At 44.9% G+C, this 25373-nt stretch overlaps 1 protein-coding gene across 1 annotated transcript; it reads right to left on the reverse strand.

The window, feature by feature from the left end:
- Nucleotides 1-12456: 12456 nt before the first annotated feature.
- Nucleotides 12457-18714, reverse strand: KLHL38 (kelch like family member 38). The gene is made up of 3 exons (XM_057368306.1): nucleotides 17217-18714; nucleotides 15733-15838; nucleotides 12457-14262 (listed from the first exon to the last, which is right to left on the reverse strand). The coding sequence occupies exons 1-3, from the start codon at nucleotides 18564-18566 to the stop codon at nucleotides 13976-13978; spliced, it is 1743 nt and encodes a 580-aa protein (XP_057224289.1). The 5' UTR covers nucleotides 18567-18714; the 3' UTR covers nucleotides 12457-13975.
- Nucleotides 18715-25373: the final 6659 nt, after the last annotated feature.

A 25373-nucleotide genomic window follows, 5' to 3' on the forward strand; every position in this document is an offset into this window, starting at 1 on the left:
CTTTGGCCATTGCTGTGGCCAGCTGGAGAAGCACTGGACTGGTGCCAAGCAGGATGTCAGGATGATGGCCCAGTGGTCAGATTTATGTAGCAGTCCCACCAGCAGTCCCACCCACTGTTGCTCTGTTCTGTTCTACCCACTTACATACCATTTCTGCTTTAGTTAAGTTTGTCGTCTTCAAGACACAGACAGCAATAAAAATAACTCTTTTTACATTGCTTCTTTACCTCCATTGTGCCAGTCTCTTGGACCTTTAGTTCAGAGCAGACTGCAGCTTGTCAAATCTGCTTCATGGCTGCCTTGAGTATCAACCTCCTAATCCTGCCTGGGCTCAATCCCAGCCCYGCTCTTTGGGTTTCACTCTGCTTTKCCCCATTCACACTTACCTAAAAGGAGAAGTTCTTCCTCTGTTTGGCCTTGGCTCTTTCCTTGGGGKACAAATTCTGGACTTGGTATCTGCCTTGGAGAACCCACAGGCTCAGGGTGGAGCTCCAGCCACTGGCAGCTCCATCCAGTCTGCCATAGACTGTGGATTTATAGGGCCGAGGAGTCTGGAGACACCCAMCAGTGGACCTGTTGTTTTGGGTATTTCTCAGCCCATGTTGCCTACTCCTTGTGCTAGAGCTATAGTTTGATTCCTCTGAACAATTTCAAGTGAGGCTGTTAATGAAAATTTTAAAATATAATATCCCAGGAGGAATCCGTTACAGTACAAGGACTGGTTTTGATGACAAAGGCCAGCTCATCATCAGAGTTAATCAGTTAAGCATCAGTTTAGCATCAGTGCAACTTTGTTGATTTGCAGATGCAGAGGATTTGGCCTCCGGGCCTGGTCTATATTATTTTACAGCAGATAATGAATGCAGCATGTCATGTTTGCTTTTCCTGCCCTTCTCTGAAATTGCAATTTTACTGACCTGAAAATATTTTCCCACTATTAAACTTTCAGTCAGGGCATAAGTCCTTTTTAAGATGCTGAACACCACAGGATGCCTTCTCCTTGTGTGGGAACAGCTCTGCTTTACCAAGAGGAGGTGTCAKCTTGACTTATGGGATAGAGATTCCTTGTGGCACTGACTCATACACTGTAAATTTGTGCTCATTTTCACATCTTCCTCCTGATCCTGTTTTAGGCTGCGTTTCCATTACTCCTCCACCCTGGGGGAGGAATCCTCAGCCAACACAGCTCTAACCCGGAAACCACAGGGGATGAAAAGACCTTTCATAGCAATAATGATGCCATGTTCCTCTCCTCTGCAGCTGCACGAAAACAAAAGATCAGGAGGCAAAGTCACCACCCACAAGCAGAATCTGCAGCTCCGCAGCCATCGGGGACTGGTGCAAACGGGCCTGATGCAGATGCCAGAGAACATACTTCCTATTGACACCAGGGAACAACAAKAACTGAAAGTATAACCTAATCTAGGGTGAGAACAATGTCTACTTTTGCATATTTAGCAAGGACAGCCTTGGGCCATGAGCTGAGACTTAGCTTTGCCCACACTATAATATATATTCACATTTTTGTAATCAGCTGTTTGGGTCAATCTGTTGTAAAGACTATGTAATGTCTGCAAAATAAGGTGGTGGATGCACTTCCACTTTGATGCCCCTCAGTAGATACCCATGTCTGCAGCAGATGTGCACAGATGTCTGTGCCTGTGCACATTCCAGCTCCAGYATCTGTGAAAGATTTCCCATAAAACAGATAAGAAGACACTTAGAAGTACCTTCAGTAGTTTGATGAGTCTGTAGTTCAACAAAAAGTGTGGAAGAACAGATTTAAGGCCTACTGGACTACTGACTTCTTTTTAGTACAGCATATTGCTAAGCCAGGTTTAGCTGTGTGCTCTGGACTGAAGCACTCCTTGGGATTTGCCTTTCCAGCATGGACAGCACATTTGAACTGGCAAAGGGTAGGTGATTGACATCAGACAGAAGGCCTGATTTCATCAAGGCTTTGGCATGCCACTTGCTGGAAAATGTATTCCAATAAGTGCCACCCAGAGTTATTAAATGTGGCACCGAAGGGTGAACGAAGTCCCTGCCAAGGAACTGCCATTGTGGCCTCGTTTGCTCTCTGCTCATACAGGCAGGCCTGATGTTAGTCACTAATGGGAAAAGGTCAGTGGGACTAGCGAGAGTCTGGCCACATCTTTCAAAAGCCCTGGGCACATGGCAGCAGTGTAATCTTGCAAGATTAGTATGTTAAAATACAGCTCTTCCTTCTCTTGCACAGGCTTAAGAGCATGAATTGGAGGTAAATGATGACTACAGCATTTCACGTTTACTTTACGTGCCAGGGCTCACATGAGGGGTACAATGGTGGAGAACCCAGCTCAGTCCATGTGAGACACTGAAATGCCTATGGGAAGWCTTTCTGAGCTTCCCCAGAGACGGTTTCAAACCTTTTACTAATTATTTTCTCATTGACTGCTCTGAGATCACTCCCATAGCTGCCAGGGCTTTATAATCTCTGGATCACAGTGCTCTGCTTGGATTTCTGTCACTGTCTCTGTGTGACCTGTCCTCTGCTGGGCAGAAATTTGCAGGGTCACATGAGGTGCCTCTGCTGGGCTGGAAATGGGAATGGGTTATTCCTTCTGARTTGAGTGGGCCCCTTATTTCATTTGACACAGCAGAGAGCGTTTGTCTGCTCCAMCATGTGAAACAGAGACCAGCTATTTTTTGCTCAGCATGGAAGGGAAACAGGAGAACTGAAACAGCAACACCCACGTCTGTGAAGGTATTTAAGCACTTGCTGTGATCCATGCATCGTGGCCAAGCTGTTTGTTGATAGTCAGACATAGTCTAGGACAGCAGGTGTCTAAATCCYGTCTTTCCTAAGTTCTAAGGTACAGTCTTTATCACAGGGTTGGGTTTCTCTAAAGCTCCTTGCTGGATCAGTTATAGGAAAGGGCTGATGCTATACATGCTGGTCTCTCTGCTTATTTTCCATGGTGCTCCATCCCTGCAGACATTTTTCCACGCCRTGCTGTGCAGGCGTCTCAGCAGAGGTTGCTCTCAGCACCCAGCACTGCCTGTTCCTTGTGGATGCCACAGAGGAGCCACCTGTTACTCTAAATCTGGCAGTGTTTCCTCATCTCCCCTGCATCCCCATTTCAACTTCTGTAACTACATCTGTGTGACCTGTTTTCTCCTGCRATGTAGAAACTTGGGCAGTCACATGGGGATATGTGGGGTCACTCGTACTCCCCTGACCCTGTAAATGTAGAAGGGTTAGTTTATTTCCAGAAAGTATGGTTTACATATGGTTTTCCTTTCATTATTTTAGATGTCAACTAGAAAGGCTCTGCTTGTTCCCTTCGGCAACAGCAAGTAAATAGGCGACCTGTTTAGAAAAACTTAACATTRGAGACCTGGAGAAATCTTTGGATGCAAGATGCATGCTGAACTCTGTGTGACCCTCTGTAGAGAAACATTAGCTTAATATATTAGTAAATGTTTTTTAGTGAAGATGAAAGAATATTAGAGAAAATATACAAGGCTTGAGGTCCAAGTTCCCTGTGCAGTCCATTTCCCATTGAAATCAAATGGCCAAAATGAAGAGGTCAGCAGAAGTTTGCTTGAATTCTGACTGAGGAAAACAAGAAAAGCTCTTTACTCACYCCAGGCAGTACCGTTCTCAAGAGGATCTGGTCACAAAGACCAAGGTTAGAATTTTCAAAGGCAGTTGATTGATTTGCTAGCCTCATTTGACAAGCACTGAGCAGAGCTGCTTTTGAGAAGGTGTGAAAAATAGGAGAACCATGGAGCCCTGTGCTAGTCCTGGGAAACTTAACCAATGCCATAAGGCTGCTTTGAAGTATTTGGCCCATCTACTGTCAGATCAAGCTTCAGAGCATAAATTAGGAATTCTGACTTGCACAAATGTTGATGAAGTTTACACTGTTGCATAAACTGGGTTGCCAACTTGGGCATCTTCACACCGTGTCCCCTTTTGTACTGAGACACGCAGGCAGAGGCCAAAGAATGACGATGTCTCATGTTAACTGTAAGATTTCAGGATGAGTTGAGCTTACCAAGACAGGTGGCGAGTGCACGGACCCAAGGAGTCATACTTGGAAGACAAGATTGAAGGACTCCTGCAGTCCACAAATGCTASTTGGGAACCGGATAGTCAAGTACTGCCAGTTCCTAGGATCAGCTTAAAGTTAATAGAGTGATGGCAGGTGCTCAAACATCCTTGCAATCCTACATTTACAGAGATGTTTTCATCACAGGGCAGACAAAATAAAATGGTTTCAAAAACAACACACCCTGCAGGTCTCTGTCCTTGCCATTGGGTATATGAAATTTAAACTTAAAAARATAAAAAAAAATCCTAACGAAAAAAGGGAATAGATTCATATAAATTACGTAATTGGAGAAGCTTGAAAGTAGCAAGAATGTGCGAGACTTTGATGCATTTTTATCCTTTTAAAATAAAACAGATGCTGAGGGGATGTTAAAAGAAGGCATCTCTGAAAGGCTGGTGTAAAAACATTGAAAGAACAGAGAAACTTGCTTTTTCCAGGGAGACAAGCTAGGACCCGGTTCTACAGACCTGGGGTGTAGAAATGCATGCTATGGAAATGCCATGTTTTGGCATGATCTGAAATTGCAGACTTGCGAATGAATTGAGTGCATGGAGAGCTCCATACATCCACAGACCATTATCCTGAATTTGGAAAAAAGTTTTGGATGACCTCAAAGAGATGATTTTCAAATCTTCAAGCTTCCTTGGGATATTGCCTCCAAGCAAGAGAGCCTTTGCTTAAGTGAAAGCATCACTAGTCCATGGGCCCAATCCATTTGCAAATCCTGCTGGTGGTTGTGTCCTTTTCATAAGCTCCTGTTTTCCCCATGGGGTCTATAAGCCCATAGTCAATCCATCCTTGATTTTTACAGAAAGCTGTGTTAAAACCCCTACACTTTAGGAAAACCAGATGGTGGGTAATTACAGCCCTATTATCTATTATCTTTTCTATCTTTCCTTTTTTTATKTTTTTTATGATAGTCTCAGTCAATATCAGTCCCACAATTATTTCGTAAGTCTCTGTGCTTATCCAGATCATTACCTATTAACTTAAGATCATAATTATATTGACATAAGAACTGTGTTTCTATAGGTGTGGTTACTTCCTATAGAGCAAGTAGCTGTGGTAGTATTGTACAAAAACAATCTTTAGCAATTCACAGAAGGCAGCATTTTTTAGACTTTAGCAGATTCATTTGAGATGCCCTTATGGGGTTGGTATCATTGTTATTTTAATGACTTCGCATTGGAGGCATAAAGGAAACCATGTTTTACCCACAATCACTCAGCAAGTCCCATCCTTTCTCACTTACTGGCGATGTCACATAACTGTACTTTTGATACCCACTAGCAAACTAACTTTCATTTTCACCTTTAGTGATAACCAAGAGGGTTTCCTGGAGTTAGACATTAGGCAAAATTCGAAGTAGGCTTTGAGCTGACTGCTGCAAGACATAATCCACAGGCAAATGACATGACCAGAATAAGAAGGGGTGTGATCTACAACAGGACTGCAAGGCTAGTAGCTTACAATTCATCTGTTCAAGAATGTTAACCTAATTTCATGTCATTAAAACAGCAAAATGCTGTCCCATTTTATTAATAAACRTTTTATTTGACTAAAGAAGAAGTATGACAAGAAACAAAAGAAATTCCCCTGAAAAGATGCTATTTGTTTCCCGGTGGATGCAAATCCATTCTGTCTCCTCAAGTTTCCAAGTTCAAATTCATTTGTGTGGGTTCCACCTATGCACCAGTCAGGGAGATCAAGATCTGGCTCCACAGGGATGCTTTGTACTGTCCTGAAAGCATAACTTAATCCAGTGAGAGGATAATGCACTTTTGAGTTACTGGCTCCTTCGACTCCATTCTTGTCTTGGACAAACTTTCTCTCATCTCCAAACAGTTATCTGAATATAGATCTCAGTATTCTCCTCCCTAGAGTTTATTATGAATTTATTAAAAAAAAAAAAAATACAATCCCTTCAGCTATGAAAATTACTCTCATTTGTCTATAAATAGGCTTAACCTCTTAAACTGTGTCAGATGCTGCAGATTCACCAATTTGATCTAGATCTTCAGATCTTCTCTGCTCCTACAGCTTCAGGGCAAATGACTCATGCTGTTTGCAAGTGCCATATCCCACTGAGCCTGGCAGTATCAGTGTGTCTGAAGGTTTCTGCTAAAACCTGGGCRGGGATTTTCTCCTGATCAAGCTGAGCTCACCAACATCCTGCAGCCACAAATCAGTATATTGTAGTTACACAAAAATCCATATATTTGCAGTAGTCCAGCCACAAATCAGTAGAGGAAAATGTGTTCTAGAACAAACAAATAAGATAAAGGCAAAATCCTATTGATCCGTTTAATAATTTCCCCAGCTGCATTTCCCTTCACGGGTGGCAATCCGGAAGACTGGTCTGCACTACCTGTTATCTTTGAAATTGTTTTGGAAATATGAAAGACAAATGCCAGGATATTTTCAGATAATCTAAATTACTTTCATAGCTTGTTCCTGAAAATCAGAGTGCTCTGAGCTGTCTGAATGTTCTGTCCTTACTCTATWAATCCCTTGTTTTCAAAAGCAGAAAGGATCCGCTTTCCCAGGTGTGTGTCCATTCCTAGAGTTGTCCCAACCCTTCTGCTACCTTTCCTGGGGAAGGGAAAAAATCTTGACATGGAAAATTGAGGGGAAATCCTCTTTTCCTGGGTGAGTTTTAGGGTATGGTTCCCTTCTGGCTATGAGGCACTTGGGGATAGAGGAGGTTGGTGCAGCCAGTTTTGCCCAAGTTTCCAGAAAGTCCTGGGCCTTGGCACTTGTTTGATCCTATTTGTGTACTGATCTGTGGATTGGGGAGYCACAGGAAAGAGTTGAATTTTATTATATTTTATAGTATTTTATTTTAGTTTAGTTTAGTTTACTTCAGTTATCCAGTTTATGGTATAAGGTGCTGCCCTTACCTAATAAATGAGCTGGATGGTCTGAAACTCCAGCTGATGATGCTCTGAGGGTTATCTGTGTCCGCAGCTCCCAGTTTCTCATAAGCTCTTAGGAGTGAGAGCCTGTGTATTTTACACTGCCATCACAAATAACAGACTTTCAGTCTGATAGCCATGATTGACTGTGTATGTCACATTTCATGCCATAAAAAACATATGCTCAAGGTTGGAAGGGTGAACATGCTTTTGGCTCCTCTGCCATTTGTAATTCAGCTTGCCTGCACCACTTCTTCCACTATGKGTTGCTACTTTTCTCTTGAGAAAATTTCCAGAGCTCCCTGGAAGAAGAAACAGGCTCTATTTACTAACATTTGYTAAAAGTTATTATGAGCAGACAACTCTTGTAGGCTCTAAACAGGATCTCTCAGCCAGAGGCCTTCAGTGAGAACCTACCAAGCCCAATGACTTCCTTCATTTAAAAAAGTCTGAATTATGCATTAAATATCACAGCATGCTGAAGAACATCCATAGGAYCTCTCTGCTTCCCTCATTGGTCAAGGTTGGAACTGGCACTCAGTGAAGCTGCTAGGAGTCTTCTCCATTGAATGCCACAGCTCTGTGTGCACATTCACGGGTCAGTCCGTGCTGTGAATTGATAGGAAATTCAGCTGCAAGTTCCACTGCAAGGGAGTGCCAGAGCTGAAATGTGGCCTGAAGCTCACTGAGGCACCATTGACAGYCTGGGTGATGAGGAGCCTTTCCATGTTTCTGCCCAGGATGAACTCAGCGTCCATCCGATGGGGAGGAATCATCCTGTGCCATCTGCTTCTCATCTGGCAAACCTCAGTGCATGGCAGGGGAGTGTCCTCCCATGGCTCATCCCTTTGTGTGTCTCCAGGGGATGCAGCCCTGCCAGGCAGCTGTGGGCAACAGTGTGGATGCCCTGACACCCTGGCTTCCCATTTCACACTTGCTGATGGTCCTCATGCCAGAGGCAAAGTTTTCATGACAGAGGCCATATTCTGCAGYGCTCAGGCTGTCTCTAAGATCCTACCCAGGGATCAGATAAACAGAACAATGTTTGAGCCTCTGGTACACTTTAATGTCATTTCCAGGGAAATACATGTGTCATAACAACACAAAGCAGGCATAGTTCCCTTGCTTTCGATCTGCCTGGTGCCAGGGTCCACGTCATTTCAGCATTGAAACAGATCCAGCAAGTTCATTGTAATGCTGTTCTCCCAAGAAGTGCCTCTTTTGCCCCCTTGGTCTGTACTTGTCTCTTGTCTTGCAGCAGTGTTCTTCRCCCCTGTCAGGGAATGTCACGTACTGTTATGGTTAACATCTAATTTTCACTGCAAACCCTAGGGAATTGGGCCCTTATCTCCACATACCATACACATCAAAATGGTTTAATCAAGCCTATTAATTCCAGGGCTTGCTGCTGATCTGGATAAAACASTGCCCTTTCCCAGCACTGCAGCTTTGTAGCCAAGTTTCACATGGCAGCACTCTCCATGAGGTTTGTTCTCTGCTCCTTGGGGCTGAACACATTTTCCTACAGTCCCCCAGGTCTCACAGAGAGGTGCCAGGGTTCTGCTCTAAGGGTCAGATTGATTTGGGCTGATTTTCCAGACCAGAAACATCCCATCAGTTTGAAAATTTGGACTTGAGAGTCCTTGGTGTCACTTCCTGGTGCTCTGGGCAGTCATTGCCACTTCCAAACATTGGTTCAGGGCAACTGCAGAGCCTAGGAAAGTGTCTGAGGGCAGAGAAAAAAACTCAGCAATGTGCCAAGACCAGGGCAAAACTCAGGGGATGTCAYTGCATATGTGGCAGTGGGGGCTCTGAGGAAGAAGACATGCCTTGGTCCTTGTCCCAGCATGCCTGCTGGGGAGATGAGACACAGGAGGAYGGTTACAAGCATCTTCCTGACCAGATGAAGACGTGGACCAGATTCTTCCACCTTTTCCCACCTCCAGCAGTGTATTACCTCACGGCTCACACCCACACCTGAAGCCAAAAGTCTCCAACAGCTGTAGGGAAGCCCTATCATGAGAGACAAGACATGCACCTATTGGCCCAGGGCTGCTCGAGATGTGCTGCTGCTTGCTTTTTAGGGAAAGGGTTCTTGCAACATGAAAGAAGTGCAGGCAAACAAAGAGCCCTGGGGAGAGAAGTGACAGGCAGCAGCTGGAGCCAGTGGGTGATTTGCCGAGTGACAGAGCAGTTGGGCTCCTCACTATGCTACTATTTTGGAAACATTAATAAACAGAAGAGGCCAGAYCAACCTCTCAGGGCTCCAACACAAACCCTGAGAGCCCTGTGGACATTGGTGGCACCAGCAGCCTGAGACACCAGTTGGTCCATGTGAACTCTGCTTCCTTTGGACCGTGGGTGAACACATCAAGTTTTAGCCACTGCAAACATTATTAACAGCTCACTAACAAGCAGATCTCAGTTCCTTTGCTGAGATCTAAATATTACCTTGCACTGAGGAATGCATGCTCACTGTACCATGGAGAATATGACTGTTCAACTTCTGCTGGGAGCTTTCAAGCAGCTGGAAAAAAGTATGGATGTTTATATTTTAAAAAGGGATTGTTTTTGCTGCTGTCAATTATTAATGGCTCTCAGGTCAGGCTAGGGAACAATGCCAGGGATAAATTACCCTGTACGCTATTCATATATGCTCTACCCAATTGTTTCCTTCTCAACGAGAGGATTCACCTTGCAATGAACTCCTTGGCATTTGGAAAAAGAGGACTGACAAAGCAATGAACTCAGTGTGCCCATTTATTTATGCATTGACATATTTCCTACTTTGTCAGGTGTGTTTAATTAAAAAGAAGCAGGAAATGCATTATAATTATAAACATATTACTGCAGAAGAAAAAGGCTGCCCTTGGAAAGGACTGCATTGTTTGATAAATGGTTACAGTGAAAAAACACAGGCTTAGCCTACGACTTTTTGCTGAGATCAAAGCAAAGCTGCCTCCACAGGCTGCCTGTGCAGCAGGACTCAGCTCTGGGTTTGCAGCAAGGCAAGTGGAAGAAAGCTGAAAAGAAAATACAATCTACTCCTTTTTTTTTTTCCCCTGAATCTTTTCCCCTATTATAAACAAAACAAAAAAAAAACCAACCCCCAAAAAAAGACTCAAACATTAAATATTTGCTGTTAAAATTAATCAAATTAGTGATGAACCTAGCTGAGAACACAATAATTAGGGCCAAGTCCAAAGCCCTTTGTTGAAGCCATGGAGAAACATTGTTTTCACTGGGTTCTGACTTGGGATCCTGATGAGCCAAAGCAAAGATGGAGTTAGTGAGATTCTGGATGTCCTGCAGTCTTTCCATGTGACCTTGCCCAAACTTGCAAGCACTCCTTAACTGCAAGGACARCTGAACCCCAGTCAGTAATGTGCTGCTGCTGTGAAAAGCAAAATCCCTCTGGGCTCTGAGGCCACGAATGCTGTAGGTAAGATGCAGAAAGGGTTTATCGCCTTTCTCAGCACTGCAGGGCTGACCCATGGTCCCGTACATAAATAAATAAAAAACCACCAACAGACAAACTGAAAATTGTCCAGAGGAGAGCAAGAAAAATGATCAGAGGTCTAGAAAACATGACTTATAAGGAAAGATTGAAAGGGCTGGGTTTGTTTAGTCTACAGACTTTGAAATGTCCTAATAAACTTAAAAGATGTAAAAACATATATGGTACCTAAAAGGGTAATCAATTGCCCTTTATCTAGTGGCAGAAGGTACAGCAATGAAGATAGATGGTATTAAAAGCTCCGAGGCCAATAACCCTTCAAGTACGTTACCTGGGGAGGGATCAGAGAGTCTCTCATGGGAGATTTTCAGTTTGGGACAAGTACCATGAGGGACTGAGTAACACAGTACCACAGAGCAGGCTGCTTTCAGCCACGTGAACCTACGGTTTCCATGATCTAGTGACTTTGTCAGGACACCTGAGAAAAAGGCCTTGGAGGTGATGAGCTTTTAGAGTATTCCCTGACTTGAAAAAATCTGGCAGGTGCTCAACCGTTCTAAAAGCTGATTGCCAATTGACAAATCTTTTTAAAAAACTTCTTTTCCATGGCTTCCATGTTTATAAATAATTGTTTAATTATAAATAATGTTTATTAAAAATTCCCACCTTTTCATGGAGCCATCACTGTATTGGTGAATTGCTTTGCTGCTCTCCCATGGGGGATTCCCATTGCATATTTAGATGATGACACCTCTGAGAAAGCATGTAAAAGTGTATCAGGTAGTGACTTGCAGATCCTGCTCMAAAAAGTCCCCTTCTGACACTGGAGAAAGAAGCCTTGTCCAGCCTTTGCTAGGAGTGCTTTTACCCCAGGATACAACCACTGTAAAGCAGTGAGGACGGTTTAGGTACTGGTTTAGGTGAGCCAGGTGGTGCTCAGCACCAGATTAGAAAGGCAACATCTTTCTCCTCCCCACAGCACCCACYCAGAGCTCCCATCCTGCAGCTGCATGTGCTGCTCCCAACGCCTGACTGAGCAGCTTTGCCATCCCTCATCTGTCTTGGAAAGGCTCAACAGTGTTCTCTGATTTCCACCCTTCTTCTTCAAAGGGCCCCAAAGCTTTGGTCAGAATTTGCATCAAAACTGACCACAAGGCAGAAGCCTGTTAGAAACCAGGTTTTAAATTTACTGCCCAGCAATCCCAAATTCCTTAAATTATGGGTATGAGGTGARAAGTTTGTTATGGGATGGAGAACAGAGCTGCAGCCAGAGCAGAACTGGCCATAGCTCTTGGCATCTCCAAGGACTTGGGGGTGAAGTGAGGGCTCCCCAAGAGATGGGGGAAAGATGCTGTGCTCAATCCTGCCACAACTCTGCCTCTTCTCTGCACTCCCCATTTCCTGCCCAGCTGCTCAAGGTACTGCTTGGTCCCACAAGAACACAGAGAAAATCACTGGTTATATGATACGGGAATTAAAAAAAATCTGTTTGCTTCTAAGCATAAACCAATGACTGCGGCAACGGATTGCAAACATAGGATCATGGCACCAAGTCAACTTTTTTTCCCCTCAGTTTTGGGTACAGTCACGAGCCTGGCAGGAATCCGTGTCAGTTAAAATGCATGGCAGCAATTGGTGTCTTCTGGAGTTTGGAGCTGAGTGGGGTCACAACAGGAAAGAGTTTGGGAAGGCAGCACTGTTAGGAATAAACATCTCCCTGGGGCAGACTTTCCATAATTGGCCATGACAACGCTTCTTTCTCCAGAGAGCTGGAGCTGGTCTGTGAGGAAGCAGGATGAATCACTGCTCCSGCTCAATTTGGCAAGGGCCATGATTTAGTTCTGCTTTGCACAGGGAGGAGATGATGATATAGACTGAAAGACTGAAGAGAAATCCAGCCAAAGGCTTCTGAGCTGGGAGAGGAGTTTGGGTTCCCACTCATTTTTTGCAGGGGTACTCAGATCCTTAGAAGGAAACTCTGGCAATACCCACTGGTGCAGAAACAATTCCTTTTATCAACAAAGGGAGGGAACAATGGGGACTCCTGAACACAAAGCTCATGCAAACAATAGTAGCCCTTTTATTTTGCATTGTTAAACCAGTAGTTGATACCAAATACTTCCTTCCAGCCCTCCACTCAGTTAACTATTTCTGTCACCCTTCTGCTCCATTTATGGGAGAGGATCTTAGTGTCTGGAGCTGGTTTTCTGCAATGTGGTGGTGACCACRTGGCTGTGCAGTCTTTTGTGAAGAAGAAGGTTGAGCATGGTTTCCTCATCCTGTACCCTTTGAAAAGTCCCACTTTCTTTCAAATAGGAAGAAAAAGGGGTGTTGTTCCTGCCATGCTTTCTCTGGATGGTGGTCATCAGTGCTGTCTGTAAAGCTCCTTGCTATCTCAGCAACCTCACCAAGCCYGGTGACTTAACAGCAGTTCACAGACTGTTCAGTGTCTGATGAWTAATCCCCTCCCTTTAGAACTATGCACTTAGTGGCAGAACCCCATGAAAATATTGGTGGAGCCAGAGCTGTTTTGCCAAGTGGCAGATTTAAACTTGCTCTTCTTGGAAAGCTGGCTTCCTGTCACTGGCTTTGTCTCATGGGCTTTTTCCCAGTGGTTTGGAGAGAGCAGAAAAAGAAATTGTTCCTCCCAAATACCTCTTCTCTTTTACATCCCCTTTCCTCCATGTGTCCTCTCTGCTATTTCAGATTTCAGGAACTCCATCGGCCAAAGTCATCCTAACTAATCCCACTGCTATTCCTCATGCAAAAAGAGAAGAAAGACCCCTGCCCTTGAAAAAGAAKATGCAGACAATCTTAATTTCCATTCCATCTTCTCCTGCTCCTTCAGAGGAACAAAAATCTTCCCTGCACYGTGGAAGAGTGTTAGCTCAGAAAAGACAAATCTGCATCTTGTTGCAATATGAAAGTGCAGATCAAAGCATCAGTCTTTTGCCAATTTCTAATTTGCTGTTAGGAACATTAAAATTTTATTTCTTATGAAATAAATAAGCCACTGGGCTGGCTACAAGACTGGAGCTTGAGGCTTCCTATTGTAAACACTCCCACCACTGGAAAAGGAAAGCTCCATCAGCACTGAGCAGCAAAGGACTGTGACAGGCAGCAGAGTTTGCAGGACAACAAAGATTTTACTTTCCCTGGAGATACCAGCATCTCTATTCACTTTTCATTTTAAAGCCTGTACAAGGACAAATCCTGCACTGGGTTCTTAACCAGTATCTTTGACTTGTTTCTTTCCGAGATGCTGGGTAAGGCCTCCAGACTGGACTCAGCAGCACCACATGCAATATCAGCCAGGTGAACACAGCGTGAGCACAAAGCTCATGACTTTTCTGGCACAGGATCTGGGAAGGACTAACCCTTGGTGCCTTCAAGGTCAGGAGTTTGCGTGATCCCATGAAGATTCCCATGTGCTCCCTGCAGAGTGAGGTGAGATCTTTTCTGGGAAGAAAAGCACAAAACATCATGGAAGTACCAAAAGTCATTTAGAGAAGGTTAGAGCAGGGGACACACTGGAGTGTAAGGCACCCATGGTCAAAGAGTTTGTGTGGCARTTTTCCCTTTGGTGTCCATGTATCAGTCTCTGGATCATAGCAGTCCAAGGAATCCAGGTCCTTGATGGCATTGTCTGAAGTGAGACATCGTCCTCCTGTGACATACAGCTTGTTCTTGATGACCGTGGCCCCATGATGCATTCGTCTGTCCTTCATGTCTGCACATTTAACAAACTTGTTGCCTTTTGTATCATAAGCAATTATTCTYCGCGTGTACCCTGAATGCAAAGCCAGAAGTGGAAAAGACAAATGGGAATTAAGAGCTTATGGCCAGCAGAAGGAATAATAACAATATATTTCCCTCTAGTGTTCAATAAAACCTAATATACTAATACATAATTTGGCACAATTAAGATATCTAAACTAGGAAGTGATGATGCATCACAGGAATGCCTGTGTGTTATTCTTCCTTTCCTGTTTGTCCTCACCCTGTCCTGTAGCACTTTGGCAGCCAAGCCTTGATGAGCATCAAAAAACACACTGGATCAGGCAACCAACCTGTCAAACACAGTTGGATCTTGCAGTTACCTTCATGTGTCTTCAAACATCCCAAAACATTTCTTTTTACCAAACAGACTCCTAGAGCTTGACTTGGAAATACAAACCCAGTGGCACATGGGAAGGGACCAACAGTGCCTTGTTCTATTGGTGTGTCTGTCTGCTGACTGGAGCTGGGTACTCAACAGCACAGTGCCACCACTGCTCACTCCACTCCTAAAGCACCACACCTGTGCTGGCCACCATGCCAGCGACCCAGTGCACAGCCCTTCCTCTGAGGGGTGATACAACCTTGTATCAGCTGAGATACAAGCTAAGGGCTGGTAAAAGGGACATTGTCCTGGAGCAGTGGAGTTGTGGAAGCTCGGTACCCAGCAGCACCTTGCCCACGGTAGGAAAATATGAATGTGGTCTGAGGTCAGTGCAATCTGCCACACAGGAGCCTTGGACCTTCAGACTCAGCTCTCCCCTGTTCTCACTGCAGAGAGTAACAGGGGCCTCTCCCCCGCATGACCACTTAGTGTCATGAGCAGTTTGGATATAATCCTCTGGTTTGCATCTCATTTTCCTTAAATAATTAAACACATGCTTCCTCCTACCAGTCTGCGGTTAGGCAAAAGGCATTAAGGACTGCAGAGTGCCAAGTTATCAATGACACAATACACCCAACTGAAATGGGCAGAGAGTGGTCCTCAGGTTGAAAAAGACACTGACAAATTTCCTCTTTCCAAGTGTTCCACACCCCTTTGGGGACGTTTCACAATTACCACCAGGAGGCAGCTAAAAGACCAACCAACACCTCACCCATCCTGGCAAAGCCATCCACGTCCTTGTGGTAGCCATGCTTTCCATTCTTAYAGGAAGAGCAGAGAGGGAGGACCAGGCTGTGAGTCAGCAGGGGAGGTGCAGGACCCCCATGCTCTTTGCTTCCTACCAGTAACTTGCATTGGTGTTTCCTCAGTTTCTTCCACCAGGTCCTGCTACTTGGAGTAAGGAGAGGCCTCCTGGAGAACTTATCTCCCCTTCCATCACCATGAGACTGTGAGAGAAATGTATGGAGGGTAGGCACACTCCTCCTTTCCTTCCCAARCTCCAAGTGCTTTTTGAGGGAGCACCCCAAAGACGAAGGCTGCAAAAACCCACAGGATCTGGGCAGGGGGAGGCAGAGAGAAGGTGAACGGAGCCCTTACCACCTACGATGATAATCTGGTCTCCAATCACGACAGCTGGTGCACAGACATTCTTCACTACTCTGGTCTCCATCCGAAACCACGTATTCCTGGAGACATGGTAAACCTGAATAAAATATAAAGATACTCACACAGCTGTTTATGTTGCATTTTAACTGACAATTGTAATTACAGAGGAACTTCTGGGTTTTATTTTTCCCTAATAAATACTACCCTCTGGCTCAAACTGCTGGAAATCTGAGAATGTATCTACTTTTCTTCCTAATATGTCCCCTTGGAAAGCATTCTGGTTCTCCAAGCTCATCTGCTCAGGAGATGCTAGCACAAGCACTAAGGCAGTGTATCTGCCATGTGAAGCTTCTTGGCTGCAAATCTTCGCATCACCATTAAATCACTGTAACTTGTTCTCCAAAAGGCCAAGCTGGTTCATTTCATTTTCCAGTTATTCAGTGTATTCCTAATTAGCTGTAGCAATTTCCTGGGATAACAAACTTCAGTTTCACCTAGCTCTGCTGGCAGCCACTGTGTTTGCCCAGCTGCTGTATTTATGCTGGTGACTGGTATGCACTCAGACTGGCAAAGGGACTTAGAGTGGTATCTAAGTCATCGATTTATGTGAGAAAAAGAGCTGTTGCCAGATGATGATCATTCAATCATCTGCATCTGGGTGGCACAAACTTTWATGTCGTGCAATCTGCTTCTTAATATAGCAAATATTGCCAGGGCATCTCCGCACTAACTGATAAACACATTTCCTTCCCCCTGATAACGAAGTACCGTTATAACCATAAAGCAGCTCATGTTTTGGTTGCCATCTTAGCCTTAATCRTCCTTCTTAGTTAAAGCACCTCAAACAGTGAAAAACACTCATGGGAAAAGAAATGTTACAATGTTGTTAAAGCATCAAATCAGATAAGAAAAAATTTAATGTATTTTTTCCTCCTAATCTAGTGTAACTGCTGAAAGCAGGCGGAGAGCCAGCAACATGTGGCAGGAGCTACATTTTTAACATAACTGTTTATACAAAATGAATGTCAGATTAAGTTCTGGCTGTTTGATGAGTGAGTATCTAATTGCTCTAATGATGGCAAGGGTTTGCGCTTGCTCTGAGGGAGCAGGTGCACAGCAGAGACCCCAGCTTGGCACCAAGTGCAAAGCACTGATTTTGGTGAGACTGGCTATGGGCATGAAGCCAAGCAGGAGGGTTGCTGCCACCTGCCATGGCATCACCTGCAGCAGCCCTCRCCCTGGTGCCCACCAGTGGCACAACTGACTGACACTCAAAGCAGTGCCTCAGGGGTGGTGCGTGAAAAACATTCAGGAGACAAAGGAAGAGCTGCAATGCTCATTCAGGCCATGGAYCAACTCATCCTCTTGCTGCAACTTACAAAAAAGTTTTTTGAGTGGTTAGATTTCMTCATGAGGGTGATGGACTGCTGAACACCTTAGAGAAACTGGCTACAACAAGCAGGAGTGACCATTACCTGGATAAGCCGAACAGGGTTTTGCATAGCATCTTCTCCCCCAAAGAGGTAGACCCTTTGATCTTTGGCAGCAACAGCAGGGTGAAGGACAGCAACAGGCATGTTKGCCATGCTCTCACAGGTGTTGTAGACACTATCGTACCTTTCCACAGAATTCAGGATTTCCTGRTTTTCACCAATTCCACCAAATGATAAAATATAATTTTTATATGCCAAGCTTCGGTGGGAGTAACGTGGAACCAACATGTGCTCAATCAACCTCCACTGATTAAGTTTGAGGGAGTAAATGTAAATATTACCACTGACCAGGCTTTTCTTATTGCTAACAGGCATCCCTCCGAGCACATAAAYATTGCTGTGTAAACTCACTGCAGATGCTTTGTACAGGCGCGTGGGAAGTTTGGCCAGGCTCAGCCATTGGTTCGTCTTGTCATCATAGAGCAGGACATCCCTTGTTGTCTGCTGGCTGTCCTTCCTGCCACCAATGATGATGAGGAACTCTTGGTTGGAGTATCTACGAGGAATGTGCACCATGGGTTTGATGTCAGGCGTGTTGGTGCTGTACAAGGAAAACATCTGTCTCCGGGCTGTGTCCAGGATTCTCCTGCAAGTGGGTGAGGACTGAACAAGTGAATCATTAGCAATGAAATGGAAGAGGAAAGTTGGATGGACGTACTGAAGTCGGACCTTCTTGAACAACTCTTGGATGTAGCCTTGTCGTGCCTGGAGGTCATGCCGGATCCAGACCGTCAGTGCCTCAAAGACCTGYTCCTCCTCCCCACACAGTTCATCATCCCCAAGGTAATCGATGAGCTCTGTTGGACAAAGGTCCTTCAGGTCCTCAGAAGAGGCCACCAGAGGAAAACATTTCAAAGCCATAGCCTTGGCTTTGTTATTCAGGCTTTGGCAGTTGAAGATTTTTGCCAGTCTGATCATACTCAGGCAGTTGTCAGGAGTCAGCTTGTCTTGGAGGTAGGTAGAGCAGGCCTCAAACAGCTTAGTGTACTGCAGCATGGAGGCAGTCTCCAAGAGGCACAAGACATTCTCAGTGGATATAATAATCTCCCCTGTGTAAACATAGAGGATAATCTGATCCAAAATATCRGCATCGATGCCCTTCAGGATGACTTTAGCCTGGTGACTCTCCCTGAAGTTGCTACAGAACATTGCCTTGAAGTATGGACTGCTGGAAGCCAGCACATTTCGGTGGCAGGGGATTTCAAAGCTCCCTGAGCAGAGGGTAACRTCAGTCAGCATCCTGCTCTGCCGCAGAGCATTCAGCTCCCTCAGCAGTTCGGAGGAGAAGTCCTGATCTTTGAAGAGAAACTCTTCAGCGGATCCCTCTTCCATAGCAAAATAGGATAGAGATGAATTCCGGACTTGGCAGAAAAAACCTCAAATTCTCAGCAGCTTTTATTGAAATATCCAGCTCCAAGGGAACAAATCGGGACTTTGATGTTGCTCTAAATATCCGTTCAYTATTATGCATAAAAATGGAACATGGGTTAAGCACAGTGGGAAAATAATGAAGAAGCCAAAAGGTCACTAAGACCCTTTAAAATTTTCATAAAACTATCAGATAGGTTGCAGCTCTGAGGTCAGCACTGTCTGTGTCCCTGGCAAGAAGCAAAAGCACTGAAGTTATCTCACTGATTTTGGATTAAAGCTGGATGGCTGAAGCAATTGGTTTGTCCATTTGAATCATGTTGAATAAATGCACTTAGACATTTATTCACTATTTTAAAGTATTAGCAGTTTAGTAGCTTGTGCCTCTTTCCTTTAGAGTTAGTCATTCCCAAAGAATGCAAATCTGGCAGAGCTGAACTCTGCAGMAGGGCAAACAGAACCCTAGAGACTGAGTATCTGCATTAAAAGTTATTTATTAACTCTGCTTAGCTGTGGGGTTTTTTTAATATTAATCAGACACACAATGACTAAATTAAGTGCCAGGCAGAACAATATGATGAGTATCTACTCATGGCTTAACTGCTCAACCTGCAGTGGAACCGAAGGGTAGAAACGTTTACCTTCTGTTGTCCTTCACTGCATGCACTTACTCTCTGTCGTTTATTCTCTGCTGAGTTTTTCCATAGCTAGAGCCTGGACAAAACCCTAWAAACGCACAGGAGGTTTCTTTCAGTAGGCAGGTGATTCATAGAGGGTGATTTCTGGCCGTGTTTATGCCCAGCCAGTTTCGCCGCTGCCGGGCTGTGCGCAGGAGCGGCGGGCGCGGGGCATTGTGTACATTCCAGCGCTAAGAATAGGCGCACACGGGCTCCGCGCTGTTATCGCATGTGACGCCGCCGCTGCCTTTTGCAATGACCTGGCTGGTTCTGAGCATGCCCGAGTGGTGTTTTTCTGGCAAATGYTTACATGTAACAAATAGACACGGAGAGGAAAGTTCACTTATAAAAGTCCTGGCTGTCCGTTTGGAAACAGCGACAGGACCCTGTCCTAAAGTGCCTGGGAACTCTAGAAGCCTGTAAACAGTCTACAGTGCCTCGCACTACGCTGTCACCGTCGTTTCACGGAGAAAGAYGGGGAGGGAAGGGCTTTCAGGGACTCCGGTGGGATGGACCGTGTCTCCACCTTATGGAGARATCTGGGGAGCATCAGCCTGTTGCAGTATGGTGGGAGATGCTGATGCACTGGGACCCTGCATCCAGCGCTGCTCCAAGGTGGGCAGGGAAAGCCCAACTACCTTCTGCTTCRCCAAGCAGAAAGTGAAGTTCACCCTTGGAGCAGTTTATGATGCTGCTTGATATTTCACATAGAAAACACCAGGTTGGGGCCTTTTGTCTAAGGACCTCAGCTCTCTGAAACCCCTGGCGAAGAACTTCTCAATCAAATGGCTTGAGGAAGCTCAGAGAGGACTGGGGCAGGTTGCTGCAGTGAGCACAGCAAGCTGGAAACCAGAGTTCCAGAGTGGCAATTCCCAGGGTGGCACAGAGCTCCCCAGGCCACCCACCTCGATGGGGTCCCTGACTGCAGATGCCTGCACATGAACAAGATGTCCCAGCTCCTTTTRCAGCCACTGAGATCTAGTCAATGCAACTGAGTCTGCCAAGTAATTCAGGTCAGCAGCATGTGCAACCTGTATTTGGGCAGCTGACCAGTCCTCCAGGTACTGCTGGGTGTCCACAAGTGCTCAGTTGCCTCAGTTGCACATAAGTGTCCGTATTTAACACCTCCATGGTAGGCATCTATGACGATGAGCCCGAATCCATCCTCAGGGCTGGGATCAGTCAAACACCTGGTGCCAGTGGAGGATGCTCCAGAACTCCAGCTGGTCCCCTGCCGGGATTTCCAGCAGGTCCAGTGTGATGTGTCACAGCTCTGTGTCAAGTTCGTGGGTGTTTCAAATGAAATAGAATTGGCTGCCCTTGCCTGGGTAACTGGATTGGTCTCCTCGTCTCTGCTGAGATTTTTCCCTTTGTTCTAGGGTGGGGTTAAATCCAAAATGTAGTTTCTAAGCATGACTATGTCAAGGAACAGAAGGTTAAAGCAGAAGTCCTTCTCATGTTTTCAAAACCAAAGCTCACRGATGAGTCATGTCTGCACCCAGTCACAGCAAAGCAGATGAGAAAAATTGTTGGGAGCCACAGTGCCCTTGTGTCAACTCTTGTGCCATTCTGGTGTTTGCAGTTCCCGTGTCCATAGTGCAGCAGAGCATGGGGATGTGGGCAGCCTGTTCCTCTGAAAATGGCAGCTTTGYATCACAGGCGTGCTGTGCATGGCTTTTTTGAGAGGCTCTTCGGCACAGAGTAACAAGGTGGTGAAATGCCTGAAGGCCAGACAAAAYCCTGAAGGCCTAGACCCACATTAAAGACAGGGTGGAGTCAGGCTGGCAAAGGTTTTTGGAGGCTGCCCACACAATCTGTGTGTGTGCACACACACACACACACGTGTGAGGCGAGGTGAGGGAGGGGAAGAGCAGGAGCCACTGGACTTSAATCTTGCAGATGAATCACTCTGAGGGTAAACACGGCAATCTACAGTCTTTTCCCTCTTCTCAAATAAAAAAATGACCCAGAGAATGATGTTGGGGTGCTGGGGAAAATGTGCCCTCCCTTCCTACTCCCTGCCGCCGCTGCCTCACCAGCTGGACATGATCTTGCTATAAATATTTAGAGTGGCATTGAAAACCCAAAAGAGAATTTCTCTCTCTCCCTGTCCAGGGAACATTAGCTACCCAAACAAAACGCCCTCTCGCTTTCTTTCTTGCTGTGTATGTATATGCTCTTGTTGCAGTCCATTCTGATGATTGATTTAGCTTTATATCTCTCTTCTGGCTCCTACTCTTTGCTGCCTGTTTAGCTCTGCCTCTTCCTGGCAGCAGCTGTGGATTATTCTTTTAACCCTTAAAGAAACAAATGGCACTGTCTGACTTCACTAACRACACTGGTTTATGGGGTTGGGGAAGGCTGGGTGGGATGTTCTTTGTGCTTTAGATCCTGATAAATGTGGCATTTATTTAGAAGATCCCAGGCTCCATGGCTTTGCACRGTTACGCAAATTCCTGCTAGCCCAGAGTACAGAGTGTGCCGTTTAAAAAAGGTTCTTGCTCTGAGGGGGTGGGGAGGGTGGTGTTGCTCCTTGCTGAATCCCCACACAGGTCYCTGCCAATTTGGGGCCAGGGTTTCTGAGCAATGAAGCTCCTGCTGTCTGCTTTACAGCACTCTCTTCATATTTTTCCCAGAGATTATGGCTTCACACACATCTGCAACCAAGWGGGCACATCAGCACTGCTTAGTTATGATTTTCTTTATAAATGTACCAGAAATAATTTTCCATGCCAAAGACAATATATCTTATAAGGGGGGAGGAAGGGAGGGCATGAGCCCTGCTGAGAGGGCAGACCTTCTTCTGCTGTGGGACAGTCTAAATTGTGATAAAATCTTTCTGAATGAGTTMTTGAGGAAGATATGCTACTGACTGAACCACACCTGAGTGGTCTTTTTTTTTGGGAGGACAAAATACTGCATTACCACGGGAGTGAGATCTTGCACAGATAATGGTCTGATCTGAACACCATGTGCAAATGGGAAAGTGGGCTCATTCACAGGGTATGTGACCCAGCAGCACTGTGGGATGTGATGCTGCAGGTGTCCCCACTGGGGGCYGTTAAAAACTGTGACCCTGTATAATTGCTGCTGTAAAACTGCAGCCTTGGCCAATCTAGAGAAATGAGAAGCATCTACCAAAGAATGGACATGGTGTTGCAATGCTATATACTCACCCTCCTCCTTCTGCTCTTTCTCCTTAAGTGTTTGGGATCATTCAGTTTTGGAATTATGGTGAGGTGATTGTACCTTTGATCTGACCCAGAGCAGCTCTTCTTATGTTTTAATGCAATGAGATGATGAAATGTCTATTATCATGCACTAAGCAACAGAGCAGAAAAAAGATGTAATCTGACTGGCCCACAGGCAGGTGCACAGAGATTGGTGGTGTCAGACAACTTCTAAAACTCATACACTGATCCTATTACAATTCAGGTGAAAATGAACAAATATGGATAAAGAAAAAGGACTTTTCACGCCAGAGAATTCACTGAGCTTATTCAGTGTTACGTGCGCTGTCTCGATGACTACCAGCCCCCACAGTAATCAAGAGACAGATCATCCCTTTMCCCAAATTTTCAGTCTAAATTGACAGGGGACAAGAAAAAATATTACTTATTACAGTCTTAATAAAACTGGGAGAGAGAACAAAATCCAGGATTAACATTCCTCATTGTATGAAGAGACAGTYACAGGGATGATAATTAATCAGATGCCATGGAGGGGATGGGAAGACACCCCAAGCACCAGTGGTGCCAGCCCAGCTCAGGCTGAGACATCAGACTGTGTGCCCTGACAGTGGGAAGCTTGGCTGGTGAGCCCTGACCAGGGCCACATAACATCATTTCACTTACAAGCAAGAAATATGGGAGTAGAAAGGAAGACTAATGTATTGGGGAATCATTAGATTTATGTATTGCATATTTACCCATGCATGTAAATATCCATAACGAATATGTGTTTTGAAAGAGCAAAGCTCTGTCTACATGAGCAAATTACAATGGACATGGCATAGACAGGGACCTTTCTATTGAGTACATATGTCTGTGTGTACCCAGCTGATAACACCACCAGGAGACCTTACTCCATATGTGCAGTCTGGTTTTGGGCTCATYCTGATACTCGCCAATGAAGCAGTCTCCCTGGTTCCTGTTCCTGCTCAGYGGGAGCCCTGTGTGGATTTGCTATTTGCTTCATTGGATTGGGGAAAYGGTTCTTTGTTCCTCTACCTCCCTGGATGACATCTCAGATTCACTGGAGGCAATGAAACTGCCTGAAGGCAACAAAACTCCCAAAGCTAGGAAGTCATGGACAAGATGTTCAGTGTGAATATAGGGAATTGGAATGGTCTCCTGCACACACAAACTATTAAATTCTCTGAGAGTTGTGGGAAGATTGGCTTGGGAAGCTTCTGGGAGGTCTCCCAGTGTAACCTCCTGTTCATAGTAGCACTAAGCTCAGAGTTACATAMGGAGTTGTCCAGTTGAACTTTTGAAATCTTGAAGGATGGAGATTTCACAACCACTCTGGACAACCTGGTCCATATGGCTGATAGGAAATTCCTTTGTTGCAATTTGTGCATGCTGTCTCTTGGACACAGAAAAGTCTGCTAACTTCCTTCTGCTGCTGCAAGTTGCCAGCTATCTGATCTTCTTCCTATTCTTTTAAGCCCAGATRTCCTTATGATYCTTCTCCCTCATTCCTCTATAACTRYTAAGTTATTMATTTTCTATTTAGCTGCTCAGCAAACGTGATTTCCCTGAGTGCTATTGCCACAGCTGCCATTCACATTGGTATGATACTTAATGCTGAACTGAGGCTTATTTTAAGAATCTGGGCTTGGTTCTGATTTTGTAGGCAAGGGTAACAGGCTGCATCTATAGATACTGGTCTTGAACCCCTGWCCTAAACTGAGAGAGGCATGGGGACAAATTTTACAGTATTGGAGTCACAGAGCAATTTCCCAAGAGTCACTGTTTGCATTGTGTACAGATAGAGAGATATAGCATGTAATTCAATAATGACTTTGGCCCAGTATATGTGTGTGTGAAGATGTGTGGGCTCCTGGCTTGGTTTCAGGCCAATCTCTAATTAAAGAGTGAAAGATTAAGATGAAAGCAATTGCACTCTTCTTTAGTCAGAAGGACCTACTAGCGTTAATTAAAACAGTCTTCAGGCAAAAATAAATTTGGCTGCCAAAATTATGTGCTTCATGTTAAATAAGGATATAGCTGATTTAAAGAGTGCTGAGCTTCTAGAGGTTTCATAGGAACCACTCATACAGCTTTGGGCACTCGCGTTGGAATATTTTAAAACAAATCTTTTGCCTAAACCAGCTACTTCATGTGTATTTCAGACACCCGCTGGCTTTTTCTTCAAACTACATCATTTGAGAATGGGTACCTGCCAGCTTATCTTGGTCTGAGCATACAGTGTGCTGGAGGATAAAATATCACCCTATCACTGGACACCAAAGTAGAYTCTTCATCTATCCTTTCTATAGTCTCTGGTTACAAGAGACCCATGGCAACAGCAACAAGGAGATACATGGATCCTACATTGCTCTGTTCTTGCTGGGTCTGAACATTAAAATGTCTGTGATAAAGGCATTCAGACATTCAGGATCTGTCCCTGATATTTCAGGTGACTAGGGATGTTGCCARAGAAGGATCAGGCCTTTAAAAGGCCAGAACATCCTGTAACTCCTGTATGAGATATCACTGTTCTTAAAAGCCACACATCTTTCCCATTTCCCATTTACATTGCCCCATCTTATAACTAGATGGCCAGGTGCTGCTGCTGGACATTGATCCAAGAAACTGGCGCAATGCTTCAGAAATACCATTTTCAGTGAGAATTTGATGCCATCAGTCATTGTACCTCAGAGGGCCTGAGGGACCCTTCATCATGCAGAGTGGTGGTGCACTCAAGAGGCGGAAGGGGCCAGACAAAGTGGAACACTCATGAGTCCATCTCCTTGACCTAAATTCTTCACTCTCCTCTTCTTACTTGTCAGGCTGTGTTATATTATTTTTCATCTACATCTTCTCTTATATGATTAAAAGATCTTAGGGTCATTCAGGGAGGAAGGGAC

Source organism: Malurus melanocephalus, unplaced genomic scaffold (genome assembly GCF_030028575.1).
Source record: "Malurus melanocephalus ecotype Western Australia unplaced genomic scaffold, MMel_1.1 scaffold_3, whole genome shotgun sequence".
NCBI lineage: Eukaryota > Metazoa > Chordata > Aves > Passeriformes > Maluridae > Malurus > Malurus melanocephalus.